This window comes from Dendropsophus ebraccatus, chromosome 2, assembly GCF_027789765.1.
Source record: "Dendropsophus ebraccatus isolate aDenEbr1 chromosome 2, aDenEbr1.pat, whole genome shotgun sequence".
NCBI classification, from domain to species: domain Eukaryota; kingdom Metazoa; phylum Chordata; class Amphibia; order Anura; family Hylidae; genus Dendropsophus; species Dendropsophus ebraccatus.
The window spans coordinates 114,687,388-114,714,174 of record NC_091455.1 but is presented as its reverse complement, the minus strand read 5'-3'; the positions used below and the strand labels follow the sequence as shown (position 1 = coordinate 114,714,174).

The window sequence follows — 26,787 nt, the reverse complement described above, 5'->3', positions numbered from 1 at the left end:
TCAGGCTGGCCGTTGCCCATGTATACTGTATATCCGGATGCCGTTTAAAAAAAGACTGCAGCACTGGCATCCCCACGCTTTAACGTATAATACAGCATATAATAGATGATGGTAGAGGATGCTTAGATATGGAAAAAATAGCATTAAAAATTATTAAAAAAAATATTATTATCAGAACAATTTAAAAATTGTTAAATTATTTCAATCACAGCAAATGATTAGGCCATTAGTCTCCTTAGGTGAATAACCAGGGGTTTACACAGTAGGAAGAATGTCCCCCAGACCATTTTTTCAAGCCATTATCCTCTGTCCCTTGCCCCTAACTACAGTATATGCCCTGGGTCAGCCAAAGCCTGAAAAGGTATATACTAAATTTCCCCTTTAAATGGTCTCATACGTCGGGACAACGTTGCCAAACTCTGTTCAGCAAATCCGCTCAACACTAAAACTTAGCCTTTATGATTTTTATTATAACATAGTAACAGATGGAATATAGCCTTCAAAAAGGTCAGACAAACTAATGCAAGAGAACTAGAGTGATCAAAGAAATCCTTCTCAATTGTTCACCTTAAAGACTATGGGCCCTATTACACGGGATGATTATCATGCGAAAAATCGTTATATTGTTCAAATTTAAATGAGAATCGTTCTGTGTAATTGCAGGCAACGATCAAAAAATCGTACGTATGTCGTTGATCGTTGATTTAGATCTGAACCTAAAATTATCGTTAATCGCTCACTAATCGGTTGCTGTATTTCCACATTCGTTCGCTCAAGTTTCGCATTTTTTTAATAATCGTTCAGTGTAATTGCACAATTGCATTGTTTTGCTGGGATTAGAAGGAATAAATGATCATAGTAACGATCGTATCTAACCATTATTGTTCTGTGTAATATGGTGAACGGTTTCAGGTTAACCATAAACAATCTCGTTTGCGATCGTTTTTTCGTTAGTCATTAATCATTAAAAATCGCTCCGTGTAATAGGACTCTATGGATGTGTTGTGTCTGGGCTATGGTAACTATTAATAGAGCAGTTTATGGCTTGCAGAGACTATGAAGCTACAGTATAAAGTGCAGCTGTCTACCACAGGCCAAAATTGACTAATTCACAGTTTACTTTTTAACTGTCTGGGCAGATGCATTACAGACAGTTCCAACATAGTTTTCATATTCACATTCATATTATGTGGGAATACATTAGTATTTGTGTTAATCGATATTGATGATACTTTTAATACTTGGGGATATATTTCAAATGGTATCAGAGCAAAAAAAAAAGTTACAAGATTGTAATATTGCTATAGTTACATTGTTTAACAATATCCAGTAATTATATTGTATAAGTATGAAAATACCTGTAAATAAACCCTTTACAAAAGCATACTGCTAAATTGATTGGATTCCTATCAAAGGAACATTAACGTTTATGTGTGTGTGTGTGTGTGTGTGTGTGTCTATAGGTCCCAATACACTTTAATTAAAGTTGATCAAACCTGCAACTTTGGCAGGACCGGCATACTGTCTACAGTGTATGGAGACCTCCTGACTGAAGGATCTAAAAGTACCATAGTCATGGTAGAAAGGGGAATCAGCCAACTGTATAAGGTGTATGGCAGTCCGCCAAACTTTCCATGGACAGAGGATGTCGGTAGAGAGTAGGGTCTGGTGTGCTAGATTTTTGCTGCCTAACTAATTTGTTCTGGGGGGAATAAGTTGCCGCCAGAGCAGTCTGGCTACGGCTTAATACCCTCCCTCCCTTGTAGGATGAATGTTTTACTATGCTGAAGAAAAGTATTTATCAACGGAGCAAAAGTTTGAAGGTGTAAGCCTTTAGTGCACAATTAGATAAAATTGCGAGTGCTCATGTACCACCCTCATTTATTTTCACTAGCACTATAGTTTATATCTGCAATATTAACCTTATCAAAACAAAAAAAAATGTATGGCAGCCTATATTCAGTCTGTAACAAAGTAGACATTTGTCTAAAGTTACTGGGAAATTAAAGTAACAACCTTATGTAAAATGACCTCCACAACAAAGCAGATATGTCAATATACTTATATTTCTGGGCTTTTGTTCCTGTTGAGGGGAGCAGATAAGACGTAATTCAAGGCCTGGTCTTTATTATCAGCACTATGAGCCTGTGTGAGTGGAATACACAGTAGCAGCACTTCTACAGTAGATGTGTGATACATATCTATGTAAATACCTATCCATCTATACAGTATTCCTAAGCAGATCACATGCAGGCAACTCAAGATGTTATGCATTGGACTAAACCTTTTGTAGAGTAGCACTTTATATAGGTCATCAGGGCAGGGAAGTTATTTTATTTAGCTCAAACAAAAGTCAAGGTTATGTGTCATGGGTAAATATTGTGTCATAATAACACAAATGGATGACCTTCAGATTATATTTTTAACCTAAAATGTATTAAACAATAGATACACAGCCACCAATAAAAAGAAAAAAAGAACATGAAACATGGCAAATTATATATAGGTGAAATGTTCTATGCTAAAGTCAACGCTGTACTGTATAATATTTTAAAGGGGTACTCAACTGATGCCAGAATGTGCTAGAGATCTGTAATTTACTTCTATAAAAAAAGTCTCCAGACTTCCAGTACTTATCAGCTGCTGTATGTCCTGCAGGAAGTGGCATCTTATTTCCAGTCTGACACAGTGCTTTCCGCTGTTACTGTTGTCTATGACAGGAACTGTCCAGAAGTAAGTAAACTACAAAGCTCTGGCACTTTCTGATTTTTTATTTTTTTGCTCTTCTTTGTAGTTTGTTGACTTGCTATTAATAGCCAAATGGGCCAGTAATCCACTGATGATAAGCCACCATCAGAGGTGTCTCACAGTGTCTTAAAGGGGTACTCTCTGCTGCCACCTCTGTCCGTAAACTGTTCAGAGCAGGAGAGGTTTTCTATGGGATTTGCTACTGTTCTAGACAGTTTCTGTCACAGAGACAACAGCTGATAAGTATAGGAAGACTTCAGATTTTTAAATAGAACTAATTTACAAATCTGTACAACTTTCTGACACCAGTTGATTTTTTTCTCTCCGGAGTACCCTTTAAGGTGGCCGTACATTTTCAATACGCGTCATTTGAGCATTTGGCCTAACATGCAAGTTTTCTTTATGGGGTAGGGAGGGGTAAGCTGCACGCCATAGTACTCTGGCGCTGGCTTATCCCTCCAAGAACAACAGAGTCAGGCGATAAAAATCTAACATTCCTGACTCTGCTCTCCACTGACCTTATTGGCACTGTAGACAGTATAAGATATGTAGGCACCTTTTTCCCTTCTTTTCCTTTAAGAACTGAAGCATGCATTTATGGTCGAGCCAAGCATGCATGTGTATTAAGAGATCAGCAGAGATTGCTGTGTTCCCCCACAAGCATTCATACAGCACATATCGAAAGTTTCTAATAAATGAAGAATTTTTTTTTATCAGGCTAGTCCATGCTATTCACATCCTAAGATAACACAGCAGAATTATAACTTTTATCATCTTTTTCTGTTACAGGGAGCACAAGTTTGGTTACGAGAAAATGGGCAACATTATCCAAGTTATGTTCAGTCCTGCGCTGGTGGTGTTGTTGTATTTAAGACATTTTATAATCAGGTAAGAAAAGCTAATATTGTCTGTGATATTCCTAAAATTCCTAAAATGTCTTTATCATCTTCTCCACTTTATACAGGCCATTTTGGCTATTCAGTCAAGACCATTAATGATACCAGTATACATTGAACAGTAGCCTACTGACCACATGTTGTATATATTCTTTTTGCTTTGACATATGCTTGTATGTGTGCAGTTTACATGGCCATCTAGGAAACATTAGAGGTTATCCTGACTGAACTCAATAACCTTGAGAGAGCCACACCACTGTAAAAACCGTGTTTGTCCTGCCTGCTATATTATGGAGACAAACGCCAATAAGAGGAATCTTCTTGGTTGAAATGTCTGCAATACAAGGTACTATTAGTTTTATAACAAAGATGGTAACCACACTGCTATGTAGAATAGCATACAGACCTAGCTTGCTAACCTTGGTTACTGCAACTGGCAAAACACAACAACCACTGAGCTGAGAGAGATCTGTGGAAATAAAATCCAATGGGGTACTCATTCAAGAGTCTCCATTAATAAATTGCCCCCTATAAAATAGAAATACGTAAAAAAAGGGGTCCGTGGAGCCACAGTTGCGAGTCTTGAGACTCACAGCTGATGCTCCACAGACCCGTTAGTGTGACCGGGGCAGCTAACTAAACTAATGCAGGCAATGGCAGAAAAGCCTGTTGCATACGGTGATTAGCCAATAGGACATCTAATCAAAGGACTGTATAATTAATAGATGAATACTGTTTTTATAGCTTCAATAGAGATAAGCACCTTAAGGCTATGTTCACAACAACGTATGAGACCGGCCGTTCCGTTGCGCGCTCACATCAGAGCTTACCATAGCACACAGTGAAGCGAGCGGCCGGAGACGCTCGCTTCACTGTGTGAACTGACAGGTCTTTCTGCGGCCGAAATTCACTGAATTCCGGCCGCAGAAAACTGACCTGTCAGTTATTTGCGGGGCTGCACAGATCCCGGCCAGAGCGTATACAATGTGTGTACGCGCCGGCCGGGATCCCATTGCTTAATAGGCTGTGTTCCGCTACACGAAAACTACGGCCGTTGTTGCCATTGGCTACAACGGCCATAGTTTTACATAGTGTGAACATAGCCTAACACTTTTTTGCTAATTGCTAAACATTTATGATGTTGTGATACCCAGTGACCGACGGAGGTTGGCTGTGATTGACAGCTGACAACTTGCCTTAAAACCTTGGATAGAAGAAAGAAAACCCTGATCCCGGCCATTATCACTGAGTTCAGTAGGGATGGCAGCATAATAATGGTGGGAGGTTTTTCAGACCTAAGACCCTTAGTAGGTTGATCTTGGTACCTCCGGATAAAACATAGTCAGTTAGAATGTATTGTTTTTTTGCGCTGACTGTATTGCAGATTTGTGTGATGTAACTATCATGTGTACATTTTTTGGTACCTGGCTGTTGGTTTTGACAGGTATTTGCGCTTGGATGGCCTATTTATGTGAGGCAGCTGGCATTTTAGATGTAACAGTTCTTTAAATGGCTGAGGAATACAGTCTACAAAAATTGTTGTAGGATGAGTTTACCTTCTATTGTTACTGTATCAGTGCTGGTAATTACAGCAGTCTATAGAGAGCTTAGCTCCCTTTGTCAATGCAAGCGGCATGCACATGTTGACTTATCCCTACTACGGTCTGTTTCATTTTCTTTATTGCTAGGAAAACAGTTTCCTTCATGAATGTATAGTGTATCCGTGCACTATGACATGTGGAACTCTTCAGTTGCAGCTGCACAATTTCACAGGAAGGACCCAAGCTGCGTGAATCTGTAGAGTAAATGCTGTATGTTTAAGATAGGGAATAGTGGCTCTTAGTATAACCTAATGGTATAAAGTAGCAAGCAAGTTAGATATGAAAGTGCAATGCCTGGCAAATTTACACACGAATTCCCACACTTAGAAGGTGATCAGCAAACCTCCCTTCCTTTAATCGATGGAGGTCCACACAGTCGCATGGACACCGATTAGCTAGGTATCACTAATCTTATACCATATACCATAACTTTATATCTTAGGATAACCCTCTTTAAATTTTTTAAAATATAAAATAGGGCAATGCATTAGATAGATCCATATAAACATTTCTAATATTTTTCTGGGATTTGCCAGTACTTATGTCTTTCAGGTTCACCTGTAATGATCATCCGACATCTGCCGGGCCCCTTGTAAACAAAGCCTCTGGCAGATTCTATGAGGTTAAGATATATATTCACTGATAACAATGATAACAAAGACAGCATATGCTACTCAGCGCTGCTCATTCTAGTATCAACTCTGAGCTACCAGCTAGATAGGGTTTCAAGTTTTTTTTTTTTACTAGTTATTCTACTGCAATAAAAGGTACTGTTTATTGGCTGGCAGAGTGTGGATTTCTGAATGAATAGTTGTAGCTGAATGATTACTTGGATAGCAACAAATGTTAGTAGTTAAAAAAGTGTTCATAGTCTCTTTCTTAAAGCATACCTGTCACAATTAAGTTACCAGGGATACATCCACACTGGGCGAGTTCCATGTACAAACTGATTGGAACAGAATAGGGCATGGGCTTGGAACTCATCTGGCATGGATGTATCCATGGTTACCTGATCTTCTGGAAAACACCAGTCGAGAAAAGCTTCTTTATGACAGGTACCCTTTAAGAATTGTCTCATTTCTTCCCCAAACCATGAGCTGATTGCGACATCTATGACCTCTGAAGCCCCCCTAGTAATAAGAGAGCGAGAGAAAAGATCCAACCTGTCCAGAGCACAGTGGACGTAGGTGGATTATCTGGAAGCCACATTAGTTATTAAATTATATCTACCTGCTTCATTGTTTGGTGCAAAAAAGCCCAACTAATGGGAGGACATGGGGGTTGTAAACATATTGTCAAAAAAAAGAGAGAGAACAAAGTAAGTCGTGTGATAATAGCTGTATTCTAGGTGACAACCTCCTCACTCCTTTTGAGCACTTTCTTATTACCTCATTGGGGTGTTGTATTTAATGCATATCTTTCTCCTGTGTACACTTTCAGCTATTACGTTCATTGTTTTGGTGTGGTATCCTACACATTTGGTTCAGTGTTATTTTCTTAGCTTATGTGATCTATAAGCACTATTTTACATAACCAGATAGACATGTTTATTTTGTTACGCTGGGGAGAAACACAATGGTCCTTTATGCTCACAGTTCTATCATGTGAGGTGTAAGGCTGACCTGTGGCTAATACAAGGCCTATGATAATAAACAGCACAACCAGATGATATTACCTCACGGCTAAACATCACCAGGGCAGGGAGCAAGTCTGAACAACATGCAGCGTTGTGTAAGGCCATTGTATCTGAAGGTGATACTGTATGGACATGCTAGGAAGTCACTGTAACTTTTGTAAAGAATTTTAAGATATTCTGTGAAATATTTGGAGACTCGTTCAGCTGTTGTCTCTGTTGGGTAAAGCTATAATAGTATATCTTTTTTTTAGCACATATGAGAACAATAAAGACATCCCATGCTACGGAGAGCGTGAATCACTTCAACCTATGACTTCTGTTGCTTCTTTTTTGTGTGTTATTTTTTTCCATCTCTTGTTTTAATTTTTGTCTTTGTGGTTATTTAAGAATGACTACATGGTCTTGCACTAAAGAATGCTTAGTTTTTTTTTACAGCTTAGTCTGCTATAAAGTCATATTGCTGAGAATTATGACATTATAAAGGAGTATGCCAAGATGTGGAATCCCACTCATTGTGAGAATGAAGGAGATGCAGAGCTGGGTCAGCACTGGGTCCACTTCACTGTTATGTTCCTGCACAGTTGGTGTGGTTTAGTTCCATTAAAGTGAATGGAGCTGAATTGTAATTCAGCACACAACCTGGAACAAGGGTGGTGCTGTTTTTGCCAGAAAGTAGCTGTGCATTGTTCATCCTGGATAACTTCTTTGAAGTTGAAGATGTGTTTACCTTCCGTATATTCTAGTGGATGCATTTTAATAGGATACTTTGATGGTCACTACAATGATGTACTATAAGATGTATTTATTATGGAATAGTCATTAAGTACATTTTTTTTTATTTTGTTTTAATAAAATCCAGGTCAATGGCTCAGAAACGGAATGGGTGCAATGTTTTAATGTTACAGAGTAGATGCCGTGGTGGTGCTGTTGGAAGTTCTCCTCTATGTGCAGATGTGCCTATTCTATAACATAAAACATGCTATTCCATTGATAATTTTTCATCCCACCCTTCTCCTGCAGACATGTCCATCAGAGACATTACAATCCATGTAGATTGCTTCCAGTGGGACACATTTTGACACACACACACACACACACACACACCCATATAGGGCTACTTTAATTCTGTACCGTCTTTTCTTTTTATTGACGTCAGATATGTTTGGAATGCAGATTGTAGAATATTATTTTAGACACGTGTAGGATCTAACCTTTTCATTTTATTTCGGGAAAACAGTGAAGAATTGCCAGCCATGGTAATGGGATAGCTCCATAAACAGTACAAAGCCCTTGTGGAATGCAGATTCATTTATGGCCTTGCAGAACAAACCTAGGTTTCATCCCACAGGTCATGCAGTGCTAGGGAAGTCATTTAACCTTTGAACTAGCCCCAGAAACAGTAAATCACATTCAGGGTCCCAGCCCGAGCAGCCATCTATGACCATACAGAATTGTCTCTGATAAGAGTCACAAAGCCGCATTCTCATGAGCATGGTAAAGGCATGTGCATTTGTGTAGTACTATATTATAAAGAGATAAGAATACTTTTGTACTATGTCAGTTTGCTGACTGCAGAAAGCCGACCGAAAACTCAATGAACTACAGATGTCAAATGCAGTCAAGACTGTAGAACAGAAAGCTTGGAGGTCAGAAAAGACTGGATCTTTTGTGTGTCTGCATAGTGTTTAGCTGAAGGCTGACTTCTGAATTTATGAAGTTCTTTAATGAACTTTTACTTATTTACATTTTTTTTGTAAAGGCAAAAAACCAATCCATTACTTCTCTTTAGTTATATGTGGGTAAGATTAGAATAGGAAAGAGATGACAGTTGTAGCAGCTCTAGAACATTGTATAATCCTCTAATGCTCCCACTTGTGGTATGTGCATTTCTGGCAGTCATTCATGTATACAACTGAAAAATGGCCTGTTCTAACTACTAAACCGTTCATAGAATTCAGTGTATGTAACATAATACATGGCAGATTAATGTACAGCTACACAGAGGGCTGCTGTGACATTTGTGATAGATAAAATCTAACCAGAGTCTGCTATGATCGTGCTGTCAAATAAATGTCTTGCACCCTGGATTTTAGGAGGACCTTTTTACAATAACATCATTGGATGAGAATCGCATAAACTTCTTCCTGAAGTTGGCTTTTTGTGTAGTTCAGTTAACTACCCCCCCCCCCCCATCCCCAACACACACACATACATACATACACACGCACACAGACACAATGAACACTTTGTGAACACATTTTGTGGCATTAATGCCTCGATGGCTCAGAGCTGTTTTTGCAGCATGAGGGGAACCTACACAATTGGACATGATGTTACAGCTGATAGACTGTAGGGGATAGAACTAGTATTTTTAGGTGCAGTTCCTTGGTGCATATGAGCATACAGCTCTATTTCTAAGAACACAAGTAGAAGACAGAAAGTAACTTTTTCAGTCCTAAGCAGGTTTCTATTACACAGTTCTTAACAATGAACCCATATTGTTTTTTGGTGCTTGTCCCTGGCTATTGGTTGGTAAACATGCTGCACCTATTATTATGGACATCTGTCACTGACAAGGATTGTTTCCTCGTAACTGTCACATTGCCTGTGGACATTCAAGTGTCACTGTGTGTGCACTCATTTATAAATACACTGACAACAGCTGATGGCTTGGGGGGTTTTATTTAGTGACCTTAAGAAGTTCAATGTGCACCTTAATATGTAATTTTGGGTAGCTTTGGGGAATTGACTGCACTCCATGCACTATTAAACAATAGTCTTGCGTTTTATAAAGATCTTAGAGTAAATCCACACAGGATGGATTTGTTGCACATTCTACCTGTTACAGTAGACATTTGCAGTAAACTATAGTACCATGTGTGTGGGATTTTTAAATCCACATCATGGCAATTACTATTGTTGTAGATTATCCTTATTTACTTCAAGAAGATTGAGGCTATGGTCACACATAGCATTTAATGCACCTTTATAATTAGGCTATGTTCACACTGCGTATATGTCCGGCCGCATATTTTCACGGCCGGACAAATACGCGGTAAACTCCGGCCGGAGATTTACACTACTTGCGGCCGGCTATGTACGGACCGCGAACTTACGCCCGAAGTCTACTTGCGCTTCCCGAGCGCCCTACGTAGCGATCTGACAGCGGTCTTTTACTTGGAAATCTTTGCCTAACCCCAGACACCCCACAGAACCTTTTGGATCGGCACAAAAATCTGCAAAAATGAAGAAATCACCACTACGTGACCGCATGTAACGCTACGGACTTAAGTTACAGCATTTTTATCTGCAAACAATGGTCTGGTTCATTTTTTAAGCCGGCGCGTACGATCCGGGCGTAAGTTCGTACGTAGTGTGAACTGTGCAGCCGTACTTCGTATACTTTCCATTATACGCAAACTACGTAAGTCTCCGGCCGCTTATTCACGGAACACGCTACGGCTGGAAACTTACGTAGTGTGAACATAGCCTTAATTAGCCCTATTTTGCCATGAATTAGCAATTTTGCAGTATTCCACCATTTCCACCATTTGCATGGAATTGCGGCAAAAAACTATTTTATTGCAAATTTTGCAATTCACAGCAAAACAGCAATAATTCATTCTAATTAGACGTGCATTAAATACTATGTGTGAACATAGCCTTACAGCAAAAAGAAAAAACATGGTCCATCTAGTCTGCTCCTAAATTGTTTTGATTCCCTACATTAAAATCTATAATATCGGCAGATCCGCTGCTAAATCCATTTTTTATTTTTCATATGGACTGTTGGAAAACCACCAGCATAAATACTCACCACAATCTATATTAGTTGGTATGGATTTGTCATTTAAAAGTTCCTTCGGGTTGATTGCAGGTTTGCTTATGTTTGGTATGGCAGGTGGTGTGATAGCGACATGCAAACATCGAAAACACATGTTTTTCAGGAAAAGTCTTAAAATATTTAGACGTTCTAGACATTGGTCTTTTTATGGACTGAAGACATCACAATCATAGTATCTGCTTCTACACAGCTACTTCTTTCTTGTGTTTAGTGTATACACTGGGAAAAGTTCTTGATACATAAGTAAAACAAAGGCTGTGACAGGCACCACCAAACAGGATTTTGGTTTACAAAGAGTTTTATTAATTTTTCCATAAATGAGAACCGCCCAACATAGGCTATAAAAAAGAAACAAGGGCCTACAATGGACAACATTATAAATCACAGGTAGAAGCATAGCACAAATTAATTAAACAGCTCCCGATAATGATCAGGACATATTAAATAAACAGAGGATCATTTCACAAGTCATCATGTAGTTTTCGCAAATAAGAAGATGATAAATGAAAAAAAAGAAAAGAAAAAAAACCTACAAACCCTCCTGGGGTCTGTCCACAATCCAACCAACTCTAACCAGGCTCTAATTACATATTAGGACAGGAACAGGACAAACAAGAAACAAGACAACACCAAGACAAACTCTAGACTAGACGAGAGGAAAAAAACCCTACAGAGAACCCCCTCGCCTCTCCCTACCTGTTAACCCCCTCCCCTATATAAGAGATCCATGGATTCCACACTTTACAAAATTGGTCTTCACAGTCATATAGTATAGAATGCAAATGATCATTGACCATCATCCAATTTAGTTTAGATTTCACAAAGTCTAAAGGAACCGCTGCTTTCTTCCATGATGTGGCTATGGCAATCTTAGCAGCTAGGAAAAGGAAAGCAGCGAATCGCTGAGTAGCTGTAGGAGTCCTTAGAATCTTAACATTCAGTAATGCATATGTTAGGGACATCCGCACATTACACTGAGTTAAGGAATACAACATATTAAAAATTTGTCTCGAGAATCGTTTAACCTTCGGGCTGCACCACCAGATATGATACATCGACACTTCTTCCCTACATCCTCTAAAACAAGAGGCTGGGTAGTCAGGGTTCATTTTAGCTATTAAACCGGAACTAAATACCATTTCAGAAGGACCTTGTAGTTCGCCTCCACTAGAGCAACATAAATAGAAACCTTGGCAGTATTAAAAGCTATATCTTGCCATTCACGATTTGAGTAGGAGACCGACAAGTCCCTTTCCCACTGAACCATGTAACTCAACTTGTCAGGGGTGGAGATCAACAATGACTAAAGAATAGATAATATATGGGATCCTGTAGGTGAATCAATGCAAAGGCATTCAAAAACGCTGTTTTCTTTTAAAGCAGATAAATAATGTATAATTTGGTTATAGTAAAAAAGTTCCTTGTCAGCTAATTTATGTATCCACAAAAAATTGTCCTTTGGGCGTATTACCTATTCAGTAGAGGCCTTTGTCCAACCACCACTGGAACTGTTTCACATGAAGACCAGGTGGAAACTCCGGGTTAGCGAACAAAGGGGCAGCCAGTGTATGATCAGACATAAAAGCAACGGGTTTCCGTAGCCAATCCCACAGAGCGAGGGTTGGAGAGAGGAGTGGGCACAAAATTGGAGGACAAGCGGACATCCACGGCAAAAGATCAAGCGCTAGTTTCGGGCATGCAGATTTCTCAATATCTAACCACAATAGGCGGTACACCTTCCTATATTAACCAAAATCACATAAATTGAGGGCAGCCACTGTTATGTATATAATATAGCCAAACCAAACCAAAGAAAAAACTAATTGAGGATTGTAGCAATAATTTTATTTCAACCAATATTTAAAATACCAAAAAAATCAAAAAATAAATCAACACTATAAAAACAGGGTGGCAATCCTGGAGAGATGTCTCATATAACATAGAAGTACAAGAGCAATTCATAAAAAAGAACACTGGGACCAGATATAAAGTGCTAAGTGCATGATTGTCACATTGGAAAAATATCCTATAGTTGCAATGCAAACCCGTTCCACCCCATATAAGAATCGCACATGTTACCAAAGGGTCACAAAATCTGCTCACTCTCCAGGACGCCACCACCCCGTCCTGAAAAGTGAGCAGATTTTGTGACCCTCTGGTAACATGTGCGATTCTTAAATGGGGTGGGACGGGTTTGCATTGCAACTATAGGATATTTTTCCAATGTGACAATCATGCACTTAGCACTTTATATCCGGTCCCAGTGGTCTTTTTTTATGAATTGCTCTTGTACTATGTTATATAAGACATCTCTCCAGGATTGCCACCCTGTTTTTATAGTGTTGATTTATTTTTTGATTTTTTTGGTATTTTAAATATTGGTTGAAATAAAATTATTGCTACAATACTCAATTTGTTTTTTCTTTGGTTTGGTACACCTTCCTATGAAAAGTAATGATTGACGCAAGGCGAGCAGCACAATAGTACTTCATCAAATTTGGGGGTCCAAAACCACTGTTAATTTTGCTAGTATAAAGCGTAAATTTCGCCACTCTACATCTCTGCAAACCCCAAACAAATGTTAAAATCTCCTTTTGAAACGATATTAAGTCAAACACAGCATTGATCCCTATTTACTGCTGAACATATTCAGATTCATGCATGTTCTGCATGTCAGCTGATTGTGGCCTTTTAACGTGTCCTATTACACAGACAGATTATTGGCCTAGACGGCCAGTAATCGGCTAAGTAAGACTGATAATCGGCTAAGTAAGACCGATAATCATTTTGTGTAATTGGGCCTTTACTGTTCTCCCTGATGCAATTATGGAGTCATGGATCATGTTAACTATTGCTACATCTGTATAGCAGACAAGGGGGGAGGAGTGAGGTCCAGGGTGTACAGACCAAGCTGTATGTCTGTCTGCAGATCTGTATGTGACTACATTGTGTATCTACAGAGCAAAACTCTATTAGTGTGCGTGTGTGTGTGTGTGTGTATACATTGGGGACAAGCAGCACAGGTATCTTCCTAAGGTTGCATGTTAATAAGCTCCTGCTCAATCCCACCCATGGGCATGACATCACTACCCCAGATATCCTGTTGTGCAGCAGCCAGGTTGTCTTGTCTGTCCTGCACCCCTGAGCAGTCTCCCCACATGGGAAGGAGCAGTAGTCAGGACCAGGGCCGGATTAAAGGGAGGGCACCTGGGGCACATAACCCGGGGCCTCCACCACTTAGGGGCCCCCACCATCTGGAACTCTAGCAGAACGGTGCTACCTACCCAGGATATCAGACTGTGTAATAGTACCCTAACACAATGGGCAACAGCGCACAGAAAGTGCTGTGTTCTCACATTGCGTTATTAACACAAACACAATGTGGGAATACACTCGGATACTTAGCCCTCCCCGCTCCTGTCTCTAGGGTCTGGCATCTTCCTCTGCACTGCAGCCTCTAGTGACCATCACATGCTCAACAGAGGAGGAGGATGAGCAATACAGCGAGGAGGGGTCTGTGCTAAGTTGCCTACAGTAAGCTGCCATCTGTATAGATCGTGGCATAGTTGTTTTCTTTTGGGGGGTGGGGTGGGGGGATTGTCGTCCGGGGCCTCCACCAACCTTAATCCGGCCCTGGTCAGGACACACAGGCTGCTGCCCCCTGCACTTAGCTAGCAGCCTTAATATGGTGAAGGGGGAGTCTGTCTATTAAGAGGAGTAAAGCGTAGAGGAAGCGGCAGCACCTCACCAGAAACTCTGCGACGGCTAAAAGCTTCACAACTCTCACAGCAATCAGTGTAGTGTCCCAGGTGAGGAGCCGACCTCTCTACCCTCTCCACTCCCAAGTGATGCTGGCTTTCATAGTAAGTGGGAGGCTGGGGAAACATAATTATGATTACCAGCGGCCCTCTGGTGCCTAGTGGGAATTACGGCCCTGTTTCTCTTGTTATGATAGGCTCAAAGAAGAATGTGAACATACTATTAGGCTACATAGACGTAGCAAAAAGCAGTATGGCTCTCTAGTTAAATACCAATAAGCTACTATGGCTATACTGAACCTCTGTGTAGCAGAAATGCAGCAACATTACTTTGTGTGGAACTGTACAGGGTCTGTGCAAACAGCTTTGCCATGTGCATGACTTCTTAGAGCCAATCTCAAACTAAGCCTGCTACATCCGTACACAGCTCAGTTATGAATATTAATAATTCTTCAGATATTGGCATCTAGAAATTATGTAATTCAATACATCTGCTCTTGTGCTAGTTCATATTTTTGTGACTTTTTAGACTAGACAAAGAAAGCATGAATACACTGTACGACAGGTAAATGTAAGTGGATTATATTGTTCTAGGTCAGAATATTGAGGAATAATAAACAGTTGGCATCAAAATAGATTTATTTCTATGTTATTCATGACTGACATATATATATATATATATATATATATATATATATATATATACAGTGGTGCCTTGGATTACGAGCATAATTCGTTCCGGGACTGTGCTTGTAATCCAAATCCACTCTTAAACCAAAGCAAATTTTCTCATAAGAAATCATAGAAATGCAGACAATTGGTTCCATACCTCAAAAATAATGATTTACTATTCTGAATAACATGTAAAACAAATGAAACAAACATTTAGAAACATCAGAATATGTAATATTATAGGTTACTATACAGTAATGGAGAGGATGGGAAACACAAGGGCTGACAGAGACTGCAGGGAGCATGCAGGAATGAGCAGGGCAGATGTGGGCACATACATGCAGCACTCTCTGTCCGGGGAGAGAGGGGTTACAGCTATGAAGAGATTACTTCCACAGTCCTGTCCCCTGATGTAAGCCCCAGCCTGAAGTGGATCTGCTATGATTTGGAAGGTGAGGGAGACTTCCTGGGTCAGAGTATAGTGCTGTAGACCCCGCTATGCAGGCCTTGCCCCTCCCCCACTCGCGCTACCACCCAGTACAGGGAGCTCTTAAACCAAAGCGATACTCTTAAACCAAGTCACATTTTTGAAAAACTGTGAGCTCTTAAACCAAAACGCTCTTAATCCAAGTTACTCTTAAACCAAGGTACCACTGTATATATATATATTTTTTTTTATATACCAAATACACAACACCTACAAGACTGCAGTGCAGGTTGCAGAAGAGATGGTCTCATAAGAAGATCATACATACTGTCAGATTTCAGACACACAACACAAACCATCTGGGTCTTATTTTTTGCGTAGAAAAGTACAGAAATAGCTATACTTCTAATGAATTCATATTGAAGCAGATGTTGTGCACAGACCGACATCCTCATTCCTCTATACAAGAGTTATAATTCATCTCAGCTGTAGGGGTGGGTGCTTGAGAGGCTGTTGAGAAAGTCCTTGTTTGATTGTCTACAGAATTATTTGTTACTGATAAAAGGCTAAGTGTACACGCTATAGCCATGAGAATGTTTACTAGCTGCAAGCAAGAGGATGTGAACCAAAGGGCTGATTCACATACGCTAAGGGATGGTCACATGTGCGGACAATAAAGAGGGCAATCAACATCAACAATAATAAAACATGAAAAGAAAAGTGGGGTTCACTCTGAGGACAGGATAGAACCAGTAGTATAAATAAGCCCTAATACATGAATTTTGCTTGTATACCTACATTAATGCAATCTAAAATCTAAATATTTCATACAGCCTGCTTTGTAAATTCTTCCCTCATATCATATGTATCTTCTGTTGCCTCCATCTCCCTAGCAGTTAATGAATCCCTCTGTGTGACCACTTTGTACATATATAATTGACACAATATTTGTTGACAGCCCATGATACAGACAGGAAGTACCTGGTCACTGCATTGTTGGGAGGACAAAACAGGGGGTTAGCTCTGGAAAAAAATGCTGACATTTAGCATAGTATTAAACCCCTATTACACGAGGCAATTCAGAGGAGCAAACAAGCACGACCTTATTGCCTGCTTGCTGCCGGCAGCGAGCAGGTAAGAGCTGGGGGGAGGTTCGGGGAGCTGCGGGGGGAGGGGCCTGCCCGGGTGAACGCTAGATTGTCTGGGCAGCCCCTAGAAGATAGCAGCCTTCTGCTGCTGCCGCTCCTATTCCTCGGAGAGACGGCAGCATATCGCTGTTATTGTGATCGTTAATTTTTTAACGTGTTGAAAGACAACGATCAGCCAACATTGTGCATGGGAAGCTAATCGTTGTGTTCTATTACACAAAGCAATTGTCGGCGTAACAATTGGCATCGGACGAACACAGACAATAATCACTCCGGGTAATAGGGCCTTAAGAGTTAGTAGAATTGAATAAAACCCATATAAGTTTGAGCAAAAAATTTATGAAATTATTAAAGCTGTGATCAGTTTCCCCCAATGACACCAATATTCACTGACTATAATGTTTTTCGATTTGGGCACAATAATAGTCCAAAATTCTAACATCCTAACACAGTACAATAATCATTTTACCCAATAACATGGAGTCGAAACAACCACAAAAAAAAAAAAAATTCTTAAAAAATACAGTATGTGTTAAAAATACCAGCACTATATGAATGGTCCTTTATCAGACATATCCCAATATAATAAGTTGGTGTACAGCCTAAACATTGTTGAAGTACAGAGACATCACACATAACACAGGTAATTGCCTCAACATGAATCAGATAGATAGATAGATAGATAGATAGATAGATAGACAGACAGATAGATAACTATCTATCTATCTATCTATCTATCTATCTAAGGTAAGTAATCCTACCAAAAAAGGCCCAAATAGTGCGGTCTATGCGCACCCGAAACTATCCAACACAAAAAACAAGAAAAACCGAATGCAAGACCAATGTAAATATAAATATTTTTTATTATTATTATTGGTATATCAAAAAAAGAGATTTAAAAATACATAATGGGGGGGCTGGAGCTAATACAAATCCCCATACAAACGGTGGATCAAAGAGTTCTTTATACATAAAATGCTATATCAAAAGGTAGGAAGAAAACAAAGACAACCTACATATACAAACATATATACTGGGCACTGGGTTGGTACTACATACAGCAAGTAAATAACTCCCACAGTGGGTATATGGCAAAGAGACATATAAAAAACGCCATAAACACATAGTAGATATTACCCATACATGTCCTTAGTATATAAGTCCACCTCACCGTACACCCGACGCGCGTTTCGCGTGTTGCTTTCTCGAGGGTGATGATCACCCTCGAGAAAGCAACACGCGAAACGCGCGTCGGGTGTACGGTGAGGTGGACTTTATATTTTAGATAGATAGATAGATAGATAGATCTATATATAGTATAAATTTATTAGTGTCAGCCATTGGTGTGAGGTGCACACATGGTAAGTACCTCCTCTTTCTCCCATTCTACCACCAGTGCAGTGGTGAGTAGTAAGACCTTGTTCACACTTGTGTTGCTTGGTGGCAGCTTTCTCAGGGTTTGGGGGGGCCCTTGGGGTTTGGTCCTGTGACAGTGGGGTTGCAGGGCCATTCAGTGGACTCCCTTCTCTGCTTGCGCTTACTTTGTGGAGTTGGTGGTCGCTTAGCGACAGTGTTGATTTAGCGTAGGGACCTGCACGTGGTACATGAGGCAATTGCCAATTTCAATTTTTGTGTTTTCGTTTTTCCCTCCTTGTACTTAAAAGACCATAGCACTTGTATTTTTTCATCTAGAAACCCACATGAGCCCTTATTTTTTGCGTCACTAATTGTACTTTGCAATGACAGGCTGAATTTTTTCATAAAGTACACTGCAAAACCAGAAAAAAATTCAAAGTGTGGTGAAATTGAAAAAAAAAAATGCATTTCTTTTATTTGGGTGATATACGTTTTTACGCCGTTCGCCCTGGGGTAAAACTGACTGGTTATATATGTTCCTCAAGTCGTTACGATTACAATGATATGTAACATGTATAACTTTTCTTGTATCTGATGGCCTGTAAAAAATTCAAACCATTGTTAACATATATATGTTCCTAAAAATCGCTCCATTCCCATGCTTATAGCGCTTTTATCCTTTGGTCTATGGGGCTGTGTGAGGTGTCATTTTTTGCGCCATGATGTGTTCTTTCTATCGGTACCTTGATTACGCATATGCAACTTTTTGATCGCTTTTTTTTATTACAATTTTTCTGGATTTGATGCAACCAAAAATGCGCAATTTTGCACTTTGGGATTTTTTGGCGCTTACGCCATTTACCATGCGAGATCAGGAATGTTATTAATTAATAGTTCGGGCGATTACGCACGCGGCGATACCAAACATGTTTATTTGTTTATTTATTTGTTTATTTTTATTTATAACATGGGAAAAGGGGGGTGATTCTGACTTATATTAGGGGAGGGGGCTTTTTACTTATAACATCACTTTTATTTTAACTTTTACACTTATACTAGAAGCCCCCCTTGGGGACTTCTAGTATAAGTGCACTGATCTCTCATTCAGATCTGTGCTGCATAGATATGCACATCGATTGCTTCCGGCTGTTGCGATCGGACCGTGCCTGCTAATACCTGCGGTCCCGGGCTACAAGCGGCACCCGGGACCGCGGCGGTTCATGGCAATATAGTATACATGTAGGTTATTAATTTAAATAAGTATAAAAATCAGTATGATATGGCAAAAGTAATTCCATATTATAATAGCCTTACAAATCATTGCGTAGAGTATACATTGAATACTCTTTATATGGTTTAATGTGGGTTAAATAGAAATAAATAAACCACAGCTCCACCTACAGCTTACCTATAGTGCTAAATGACTGTATTACTCTCTGTTTACTACTGTATTAGCTCGCTGTTTACTAACATATGTTTTGTGTACTTTCACAAGGAAATGCACCTCTCCTATAAACATATATAGTATAATTAGAGATAAGTGAAACAGCTGAAAATTCGGGTTGGGAATCTAATACAAAAAAATTTAATTAAAAAAGCCAAACTATAGTAGCTACAATAGTGAGACTATTACAGAGTAGCGATTCTTTTCAACAGATGTTGTTATTACATTGTCAAAAATTGGAAAATTACAATGTAAAAAAATGTCAAAGAGCCAGTCATTCAGTTACCGCCATTGACAGCAGAGGACCTTGGTGGATCAGTGGCGTGATATCAATTTTCTCCCAGGACAGCAGTGGACATAGGTAAATGAGTTGCGTAAAATGACACTTTCTCCCAGGACAGCAGTGGACATTGGTAAATGAGCAACGTAAAATGACACTTTCTCCCAGGACAGCAGTGGACATTGGTAAATGAGCAGCGTAAAATGACACTTTCTCCCAGGACAACAGTGAGCATTGGTGGACCGGTGACATCAAATCAGAGACTCTGTGGAGAGTGCCAGGCTCACCATGAGCTCTCTTGCTGATGGCCCTGAGAAGTAGATTGAGCCTGAGACACCAAAGAAGACAGGGCAGAGGAAACACCTTGACCTTGGCATGGAATGTTGCGGCACTACTCAGGGACGACCCATTAGTTGACTGCTGTCTCAGGGATTGGCTACTGCCTGCTGCAGAGATTGAGCTTTGAAGGATCCAGTCAACAATCCCAGCCTGGCTGGTTTTCACCTGTCCACTAGGTGTAGTTGATATCTGGAATCTTCCTCCAATACAGTTAGGATCAACACTCCCTTAACTCTGTCTTCCACTGGCATCACCCTGTGTACCAGCTTGGCCACTTACACTGCCCATACCCTCAGAAAGGCCTGATTTTTTTATACACTTGGACATAATGCATGTTTTAAGAATTGTAGAAGGAGCAAAATAAATTATATTGGATGGTGGATAGTGACACTTATTTCAGAGCACCCCCTCACTGACAATAGGAACTATTTTCAGAGCAACCAGTAAGTTATTAAGGGGGATGCTGGCTTTACTGATCCCAGTGAATTTGTATAACATACTATGCATTTACAGAGCCCACTAAGTTATTAAGATACACAATGTCTTCACTGCTCCCAGTAAATAGGTATAACACACTATGGGGGAGATTTATCAAACTGTTGTAAAGTAGAATTGTTGCCCCTAGCAACCAATTAGATTCCACTTTTCATTCCGCACAGATTCTTTAAAAATTAAAAGTGGAATCTGATTGGTTGCTAGGGGCAACTAAGACAATTCTACCAGTTTGATAAATCTCCCCCTATGAGTTTACAGAGCCCACTAAGTTATTAAGATAGATAATGTCTTCACTGCTCCCAGTGAATTGGTATAATTTACTATGAGTTTAAAGCACCCAGTGAGTGAATATTATGGAATTTGTCTTCACTAGTCCCAGTGACTTTGTATAATGCACAACAGGCACTCAGTTACTTGGTAAACTGGATACTGGCGCTCTTGGCTTCCATCTTGCTTCCCCCGTGTGTGTGCGCCCGGTGCCGCCGCTCTCTGGAGGCCTTTAAACCCGCCATGCTCCTCACACACAACTGCCTAGCGGCTGCAGAAGATGAATAAGGTATCACAGATAAAGCAAAGTTAGCAAAACTTCAAGCCCAAGTCCGCATTGGTGGAAAGGGAACAGCCCACAAAAAGAAGAAGGTCGTCCACAGAACAACCACTGCTAAAGACAAGAAGCTACAGTTCCCACTGAAGAAGCTTGGTGTGAATAACATTTCTGGCATTGAAGAATTAAACATGCTAACAAACCAAGGAACAGTCATTCACTTTAATAATCCTAAAGTTCGGGCTCCTTGGCTGCCAACACCTTCACCATTACAAGCCATGCTGAGACCAAGCAGCTTACAGAGATGTTACCTAGCATCCTGAACCAGCTCGCAGCAGACAGCCCTACCAGCCTGCGGAGACTTGCTGAAGCCCTGCCAAAACAATTTGTAGATGAGAAAGCACCTCTTGCAACCAGGGAGGAAGAAGATGACGAAGTTCCAGAACTGGTTGAGATGCCTCAAAGAATGAGTTCGTCTAAACTGCAAAACACTGAGGAACTTAACACAGAACAGAGCTGCTATTTTATATTTTCACTAATATATTTGTGTTTTTTTTTTTTACTTGATATTAAAGATGGATTCATTTAAACTACTCAATACGTAGCAGCTCCGCTTCAATAACTGCTGAGTGCAGATTCTGCCTGTATAGCCTATTTAGGTGAACACCCCAGGAAATAAAGATTGATCTACAATAACCCCCCCCCCCCCCCCCCCAAAAAAAAAAAATAAAAAATAGGGATATTGGCTTGACAGCTCCCACAGAAAAATACCCGCATCCTCTCCTCTCTGTCCCTATATCTCACTATTGCTTTCCCTGCTCAGCTGTAACTGCCTGCTGTGATCCTGCTCTCCACTACACACTAAGGATCATATTTGATGATGAAAATTAGTTTTTCTGTTTCTTATGGAAGATTTATGCTCTGCATGTTTCCTTTTTCTCTTTTTGAGCAACTTAATAAAAACACAATGAACATGAAGTCAGTTTGACGACTTTCACATTTGCTCATTAAAATAAAAAAAGTTGTATAATGACTTCTGTTCTATTTTTTAAAGAAGGACTATTAATTATTGGTAGACTGAAGGTATATTAAATGAGATATTAGTAAATAAAAAAAAAAAAGAAAGAAAGAATACCTAAAGGGGTAGTTCATAAAAACTGGTGTCAGAGTGGCAGAGATTTGTAAGGGTTTTTTTCTGCTGCTCTGGACAGTTCCTTACATGGACAGAGGTGGCAGCAGAGAGCACTTGTCAGACTAGAGAGAATACACCACTTCCTGTAGGACATACAGCTGTTGATAAGTACTGAAAGACTGGAGATTTTCAATTGAAGTAAGCTACAAATCTCTGACACTTTCTGTTACCAGTTGATTTGAAAGAAAATACATTTTTGTTAACTACCCCTTTAAAGTTGAAAATAGACTTTCAGACTATCTAGCTTAAGCAAACATTACTCAGTGGAGACTTTTCCTTGTACAATTTTTCAACTTTTCCTTTAATAATTTAGACATTTTTTTCCAGAATATTTTCTTTTGATTCTTGTAAGAATGTGAAATCTCATCCGGTAAAATGTTCTTGGCTTGTCCTAGCATTTAAGATGACATTGCAATTACAAAACATATTTAGTAAGGTTTGTTTAGAAAGAAAACAAGATGGGTTGAATTCCTTCTAACCCTCCAGTGTTAGCAAATTTCTATAAATAAGTCGATGCCCTTTACCTACTAAAAAATGTATGATCACAGCAATTACCTCCCAACCTGCTATTTGGTGTCCTGTACAACCAGAACCCCTTCATCTTTTTTTTATTCAATGTTTATATATATATATATATATATATATATATATATATATATATATGAATTTTATTGGTATTTACTTTACAAAGGGCATTTTTCTAACCGTCTGGAATTTTAGTAAACTCAACAACGTAACTTATAAAAAAAAAGTAATTGTTATTTAATGGATTACCATCAGAAATTAGTAATTAAAACTGAAATGTTGATATTTCTTTGTAAAGATCTTGTGAGGGCAACCTTAAAGGGAACCTGCCATCACTTTCATGCTGATTGAACCATGAGTTATTGGAACGGTCCTATGCATCTTTTTCCCAGCCCACCAGCCTTATTTACAGATTTGTTGATATAACCTGTTTGGGTATAAGGAGAGATCTGTCAATCAAGGTCAGTGAGGCAGCCCCCTAAGACCACTTGATGACTTAAGGTTCAAACAACATGAAAGTTATGGTGAATGTCCGGTTTGTTTTTAGAGATGTCTGTAGGCAGCCTGAATTTATGTATATTTAACTTATTCAGCACAAAAAAAAACTGCTCCTGGCCCCCACCCTCTGAGACGGCATCATGTGTCCTCCTTCCTTTTAATAGGCTGGGTTAGGCTTCTAACCCAGCCAAACTGAAGTGAAGGAGTACACTGACGGCGGTGGCTGCTGTTAGAGAGGGAGACAGTGATCAATGCAGCTGTCACTGTCTCCCTCTCTAACAGCAGCCACCCGTACCGTTTGCCCCCCAGCCCCAGAGCTCAACCCCTGACTGTGTCCCCTCACTTGCGGCACACCCGTCACCTCTGTCACCCGCGGCTCACTCGTGACGCTCACCCGCGGCCCCCCTCCCCCCGGGTCACTCAATCTCCATGTACACCATCTCAGCTTACCGGCGCCCCCCCTCGCTGGGCTTAAACGTCACTCACAGCTCACTGTCCGCTCCATCACCCGCCGCTCACTGTCACCTGCGGCGGCACCCCTGTGGTGCTTACCGGCCGCACCCCACTTCCCCCCATCACCCGTGGCTTACCAATGGCAAGCTCAATCGCGGCACCCCCCGTCATCCGCGGCCCGCCCGTGGCGCACCCACGACTCTTACTAGCGGCTCACTGTCAACACCACCACCCCACCCCCCCCCCCGCTGGCTTCAATCACACCCCCAGTCACCCGCGGCGCTTACCAGCGGCTAACTGTCCCCCCGTCACTGTCACCCGCGGCGGCATACCCCCCCCCCTGTCACCCGCAGCTTACCGGCGGCACCCCCCCTGCTAAATCGCGTCACCTGTGGCTCACTCGTGCCTCTTTCCCACGGTGCTTACCAGCGGATAACCCCCCCCCACACCGGGTGCTCACCTGCGGCACCACCAAAACACCCCTTCACCTGGGCCCCCCAACACCCCCACAGCTCACCCGTGCATGGTGCTTCTCTCAGCTCTGCTACACCATTTCAGCTCAGTTACACCATCTCAGCTCTGCTACACCATCTCACATCTCAGCTCTGCTACACCATCTCACATCTCAGCTCTGCTACACCATCTCAGCTCTGCCTCACCATCTCAGCTCTGCTACACCATCTCAGCTCTGCTACACCATCTCAGCACTGCTACACCATCTCAGCTCTGCTACACCATATAGGGATCCTATATACACGCGGCCAACATATTTTCTCGTATTAACTATGGCCGTTGTTGCAATCGGCAACAACGGCTGTAGAAATACGTAAAAATACATTGTATGAACATAACCTAAATGTTGACATTAAAGGGGCTCTCCAGTGTTTTATTTTAGGCTTAACTTGGTAGAAAAGAGAAAAAAAAACAGTCAATTCCAATCTAAGATATGGGGGAGCTCACCAAGAATATAAGAAAAACAAGGGTTGCAGCTAAGTGTCCAAAAAAAAACAACCTTATACAAATAAACAAGAAAAAAGCTGGACACTATAAGGCTGGGTTCACACTATGTATATTTGAGGCTGTATTTGTGAGGCTGTATAGCAACCAAAACCAGGAGTGGATTGAAAACACAGAAAGGCTCTGTTCACATAATGTTGTAATTGAGTGGATGGCCATCATTTAATGGCAAATATTTGCTGTTATTTTAAAACAACGGCTGTGGTATTGAAATAATGGCCGTTATTTACTGTTATATGGCGGCCATCCACTCAATTTCAACATTGTGTGAACAGATCCTTTCTGTGTTTTCAATCCACTCCTGGTTTTGGTTGCTATGAGGACCTGACATGAGGACCAAATACAGCCTCAAATATACATAGTGTGAACCCAGCCTAATACAGCGCACACCACTATATCCAAACAAAATGCAAAGTTTATTGGGACAAACAAAAAACACACCACGACAAACAGCAATAAAATCTATTAAAAAACCACATAGGTTTGTAGAAAACTAAGTGGGAGGACAATATACTCTCCTACTTTATCAGGGAATCAAACATGTTGGTGATGCTCCACATGATCAAATGTGAACTATAAAGCGCATAAATAGAATGGCTGGCAAAAATACAAAAAAGATCTGTAGATAATAAGTAGTAATTGAATTAATGTTGCATATATGGTCTGGCTCCTTTTCTATGTCAGAGGTTTACATTGATGTTTACAATGATTTCATGACTTATTTGCACGTTTGCACTGTAGCACTTTTGGCTTCTTACATTGTGTACTACTTATTATCTACAGATCTTTTTTGTATTTTTGCCAGCCATTCTATTTATGCGCTTTATAGTTTACATCTGATCATGTGGAGCATCACCAACATGTTTGATTCCCTGATAAAGTAGGAGAGTATATTGTCCTCCCACTTAGTTTTCTACAAACCTATGTGGTTTTTTAATTGATTTTATTGCTGTTTGTTGTGGTGTGTTTGTTTTTTGTTTGTCCCAATAAACTTTGCATTTTGTTTGGATATAGTGGTGTGCGCTTTACTATAGTGTCAAGCTTTTTTCTTGTTTATTTGTAAAAAACATCAGTCATGCACCCAATTTATCAAACTGGTGTAAAGTAAAACTGTCTCAGTTGTCCCTAGCAACCAATCAGATTCCATTTTTCATTCCTCAGAGACTCTTTGGAAAATGAAAGGTGGAATCTGATTGGTTGCTAGGGGCAACTAAGCCAGTTTTAATTTTCACCATGTTTGATAAATCTCCCCAATCACTGATCACTAATAACTTCTTGCTCTACACAAGGAAATGCCTGCTCAGTCTGATCAGCAAATCAGTCACCACTGCCAGCAATCTGCCCAGGTCAAAAGACTGTGCAGTCAGACATAGAATATGTCCATAGAATTATATTTTTCCTGTACATCCTCCATTTCCATCATGTATCTCTACTTTTTTTTGCAACTGCTGTAGTTCTCCTTAGGCTGTGTTTCCACATACTGTATGCATTCAGAATGTGATGGAAACCTCACCTCCATTTCTTCCCCAATAGTTGTGCAGCTGTGTGATCCCGAAAACATTGCACAGCTATTAGGAAAGATATAGGGACATGTTTTCCACCAAATTTGATACGCATTCCTAATTACAATGTGGAAACTTCACCTTAGAGACATTTTAGTTTAGCAGTACAGTTGGCTACACATTTACAACTTGTTTTGCCCATCTCAGTGGTATATTTTATTTCTTATTCTTAAATGGGAATCAGTCATAGATCCATTATTATAAGACTGTGAGCCTCAGATAGAAAACATCATTATTCTATATATTGTGTAATGAGATTATCAGATTTCACAAACTCAAAGAAACAGGATGTGTTTTATTTGTGAAAGAACACTGACCAGAAAACATGCATTTGATAGATGATCAAGGCATG

The 26,787-nt window shown here is 40.2% G+C and overlaps 1 protein-coding gene and 1 pseudogene across 1 annotated transcript in view; both read left to right on the top strand.

Annotated features, from left to right (window-relative positions):
* Positions 1 to 26,787, top strand: part of MYO10 (myosin X) — a 196,994-nt gene that overhangs the window by 29,824 nt on the left and 140,383 nt on the right. The window contains exon 2 of the mRNA XM_069958144.1: positions 3,538 to 3,636. Coding sequence (XP_069814245.1) covers positions 3,538 to 3,636 — 99 coding nt within the window. The remainder of the gene's footprint in view (positions 1 to 3,537; positions 3,637 to 26,787) is intronic.
* On the top strand, positions 21,087 to 21,777 carry LOC138782880 (transcription factor BTF3 homolog 4 pseudogene; annotated as a pseudogene).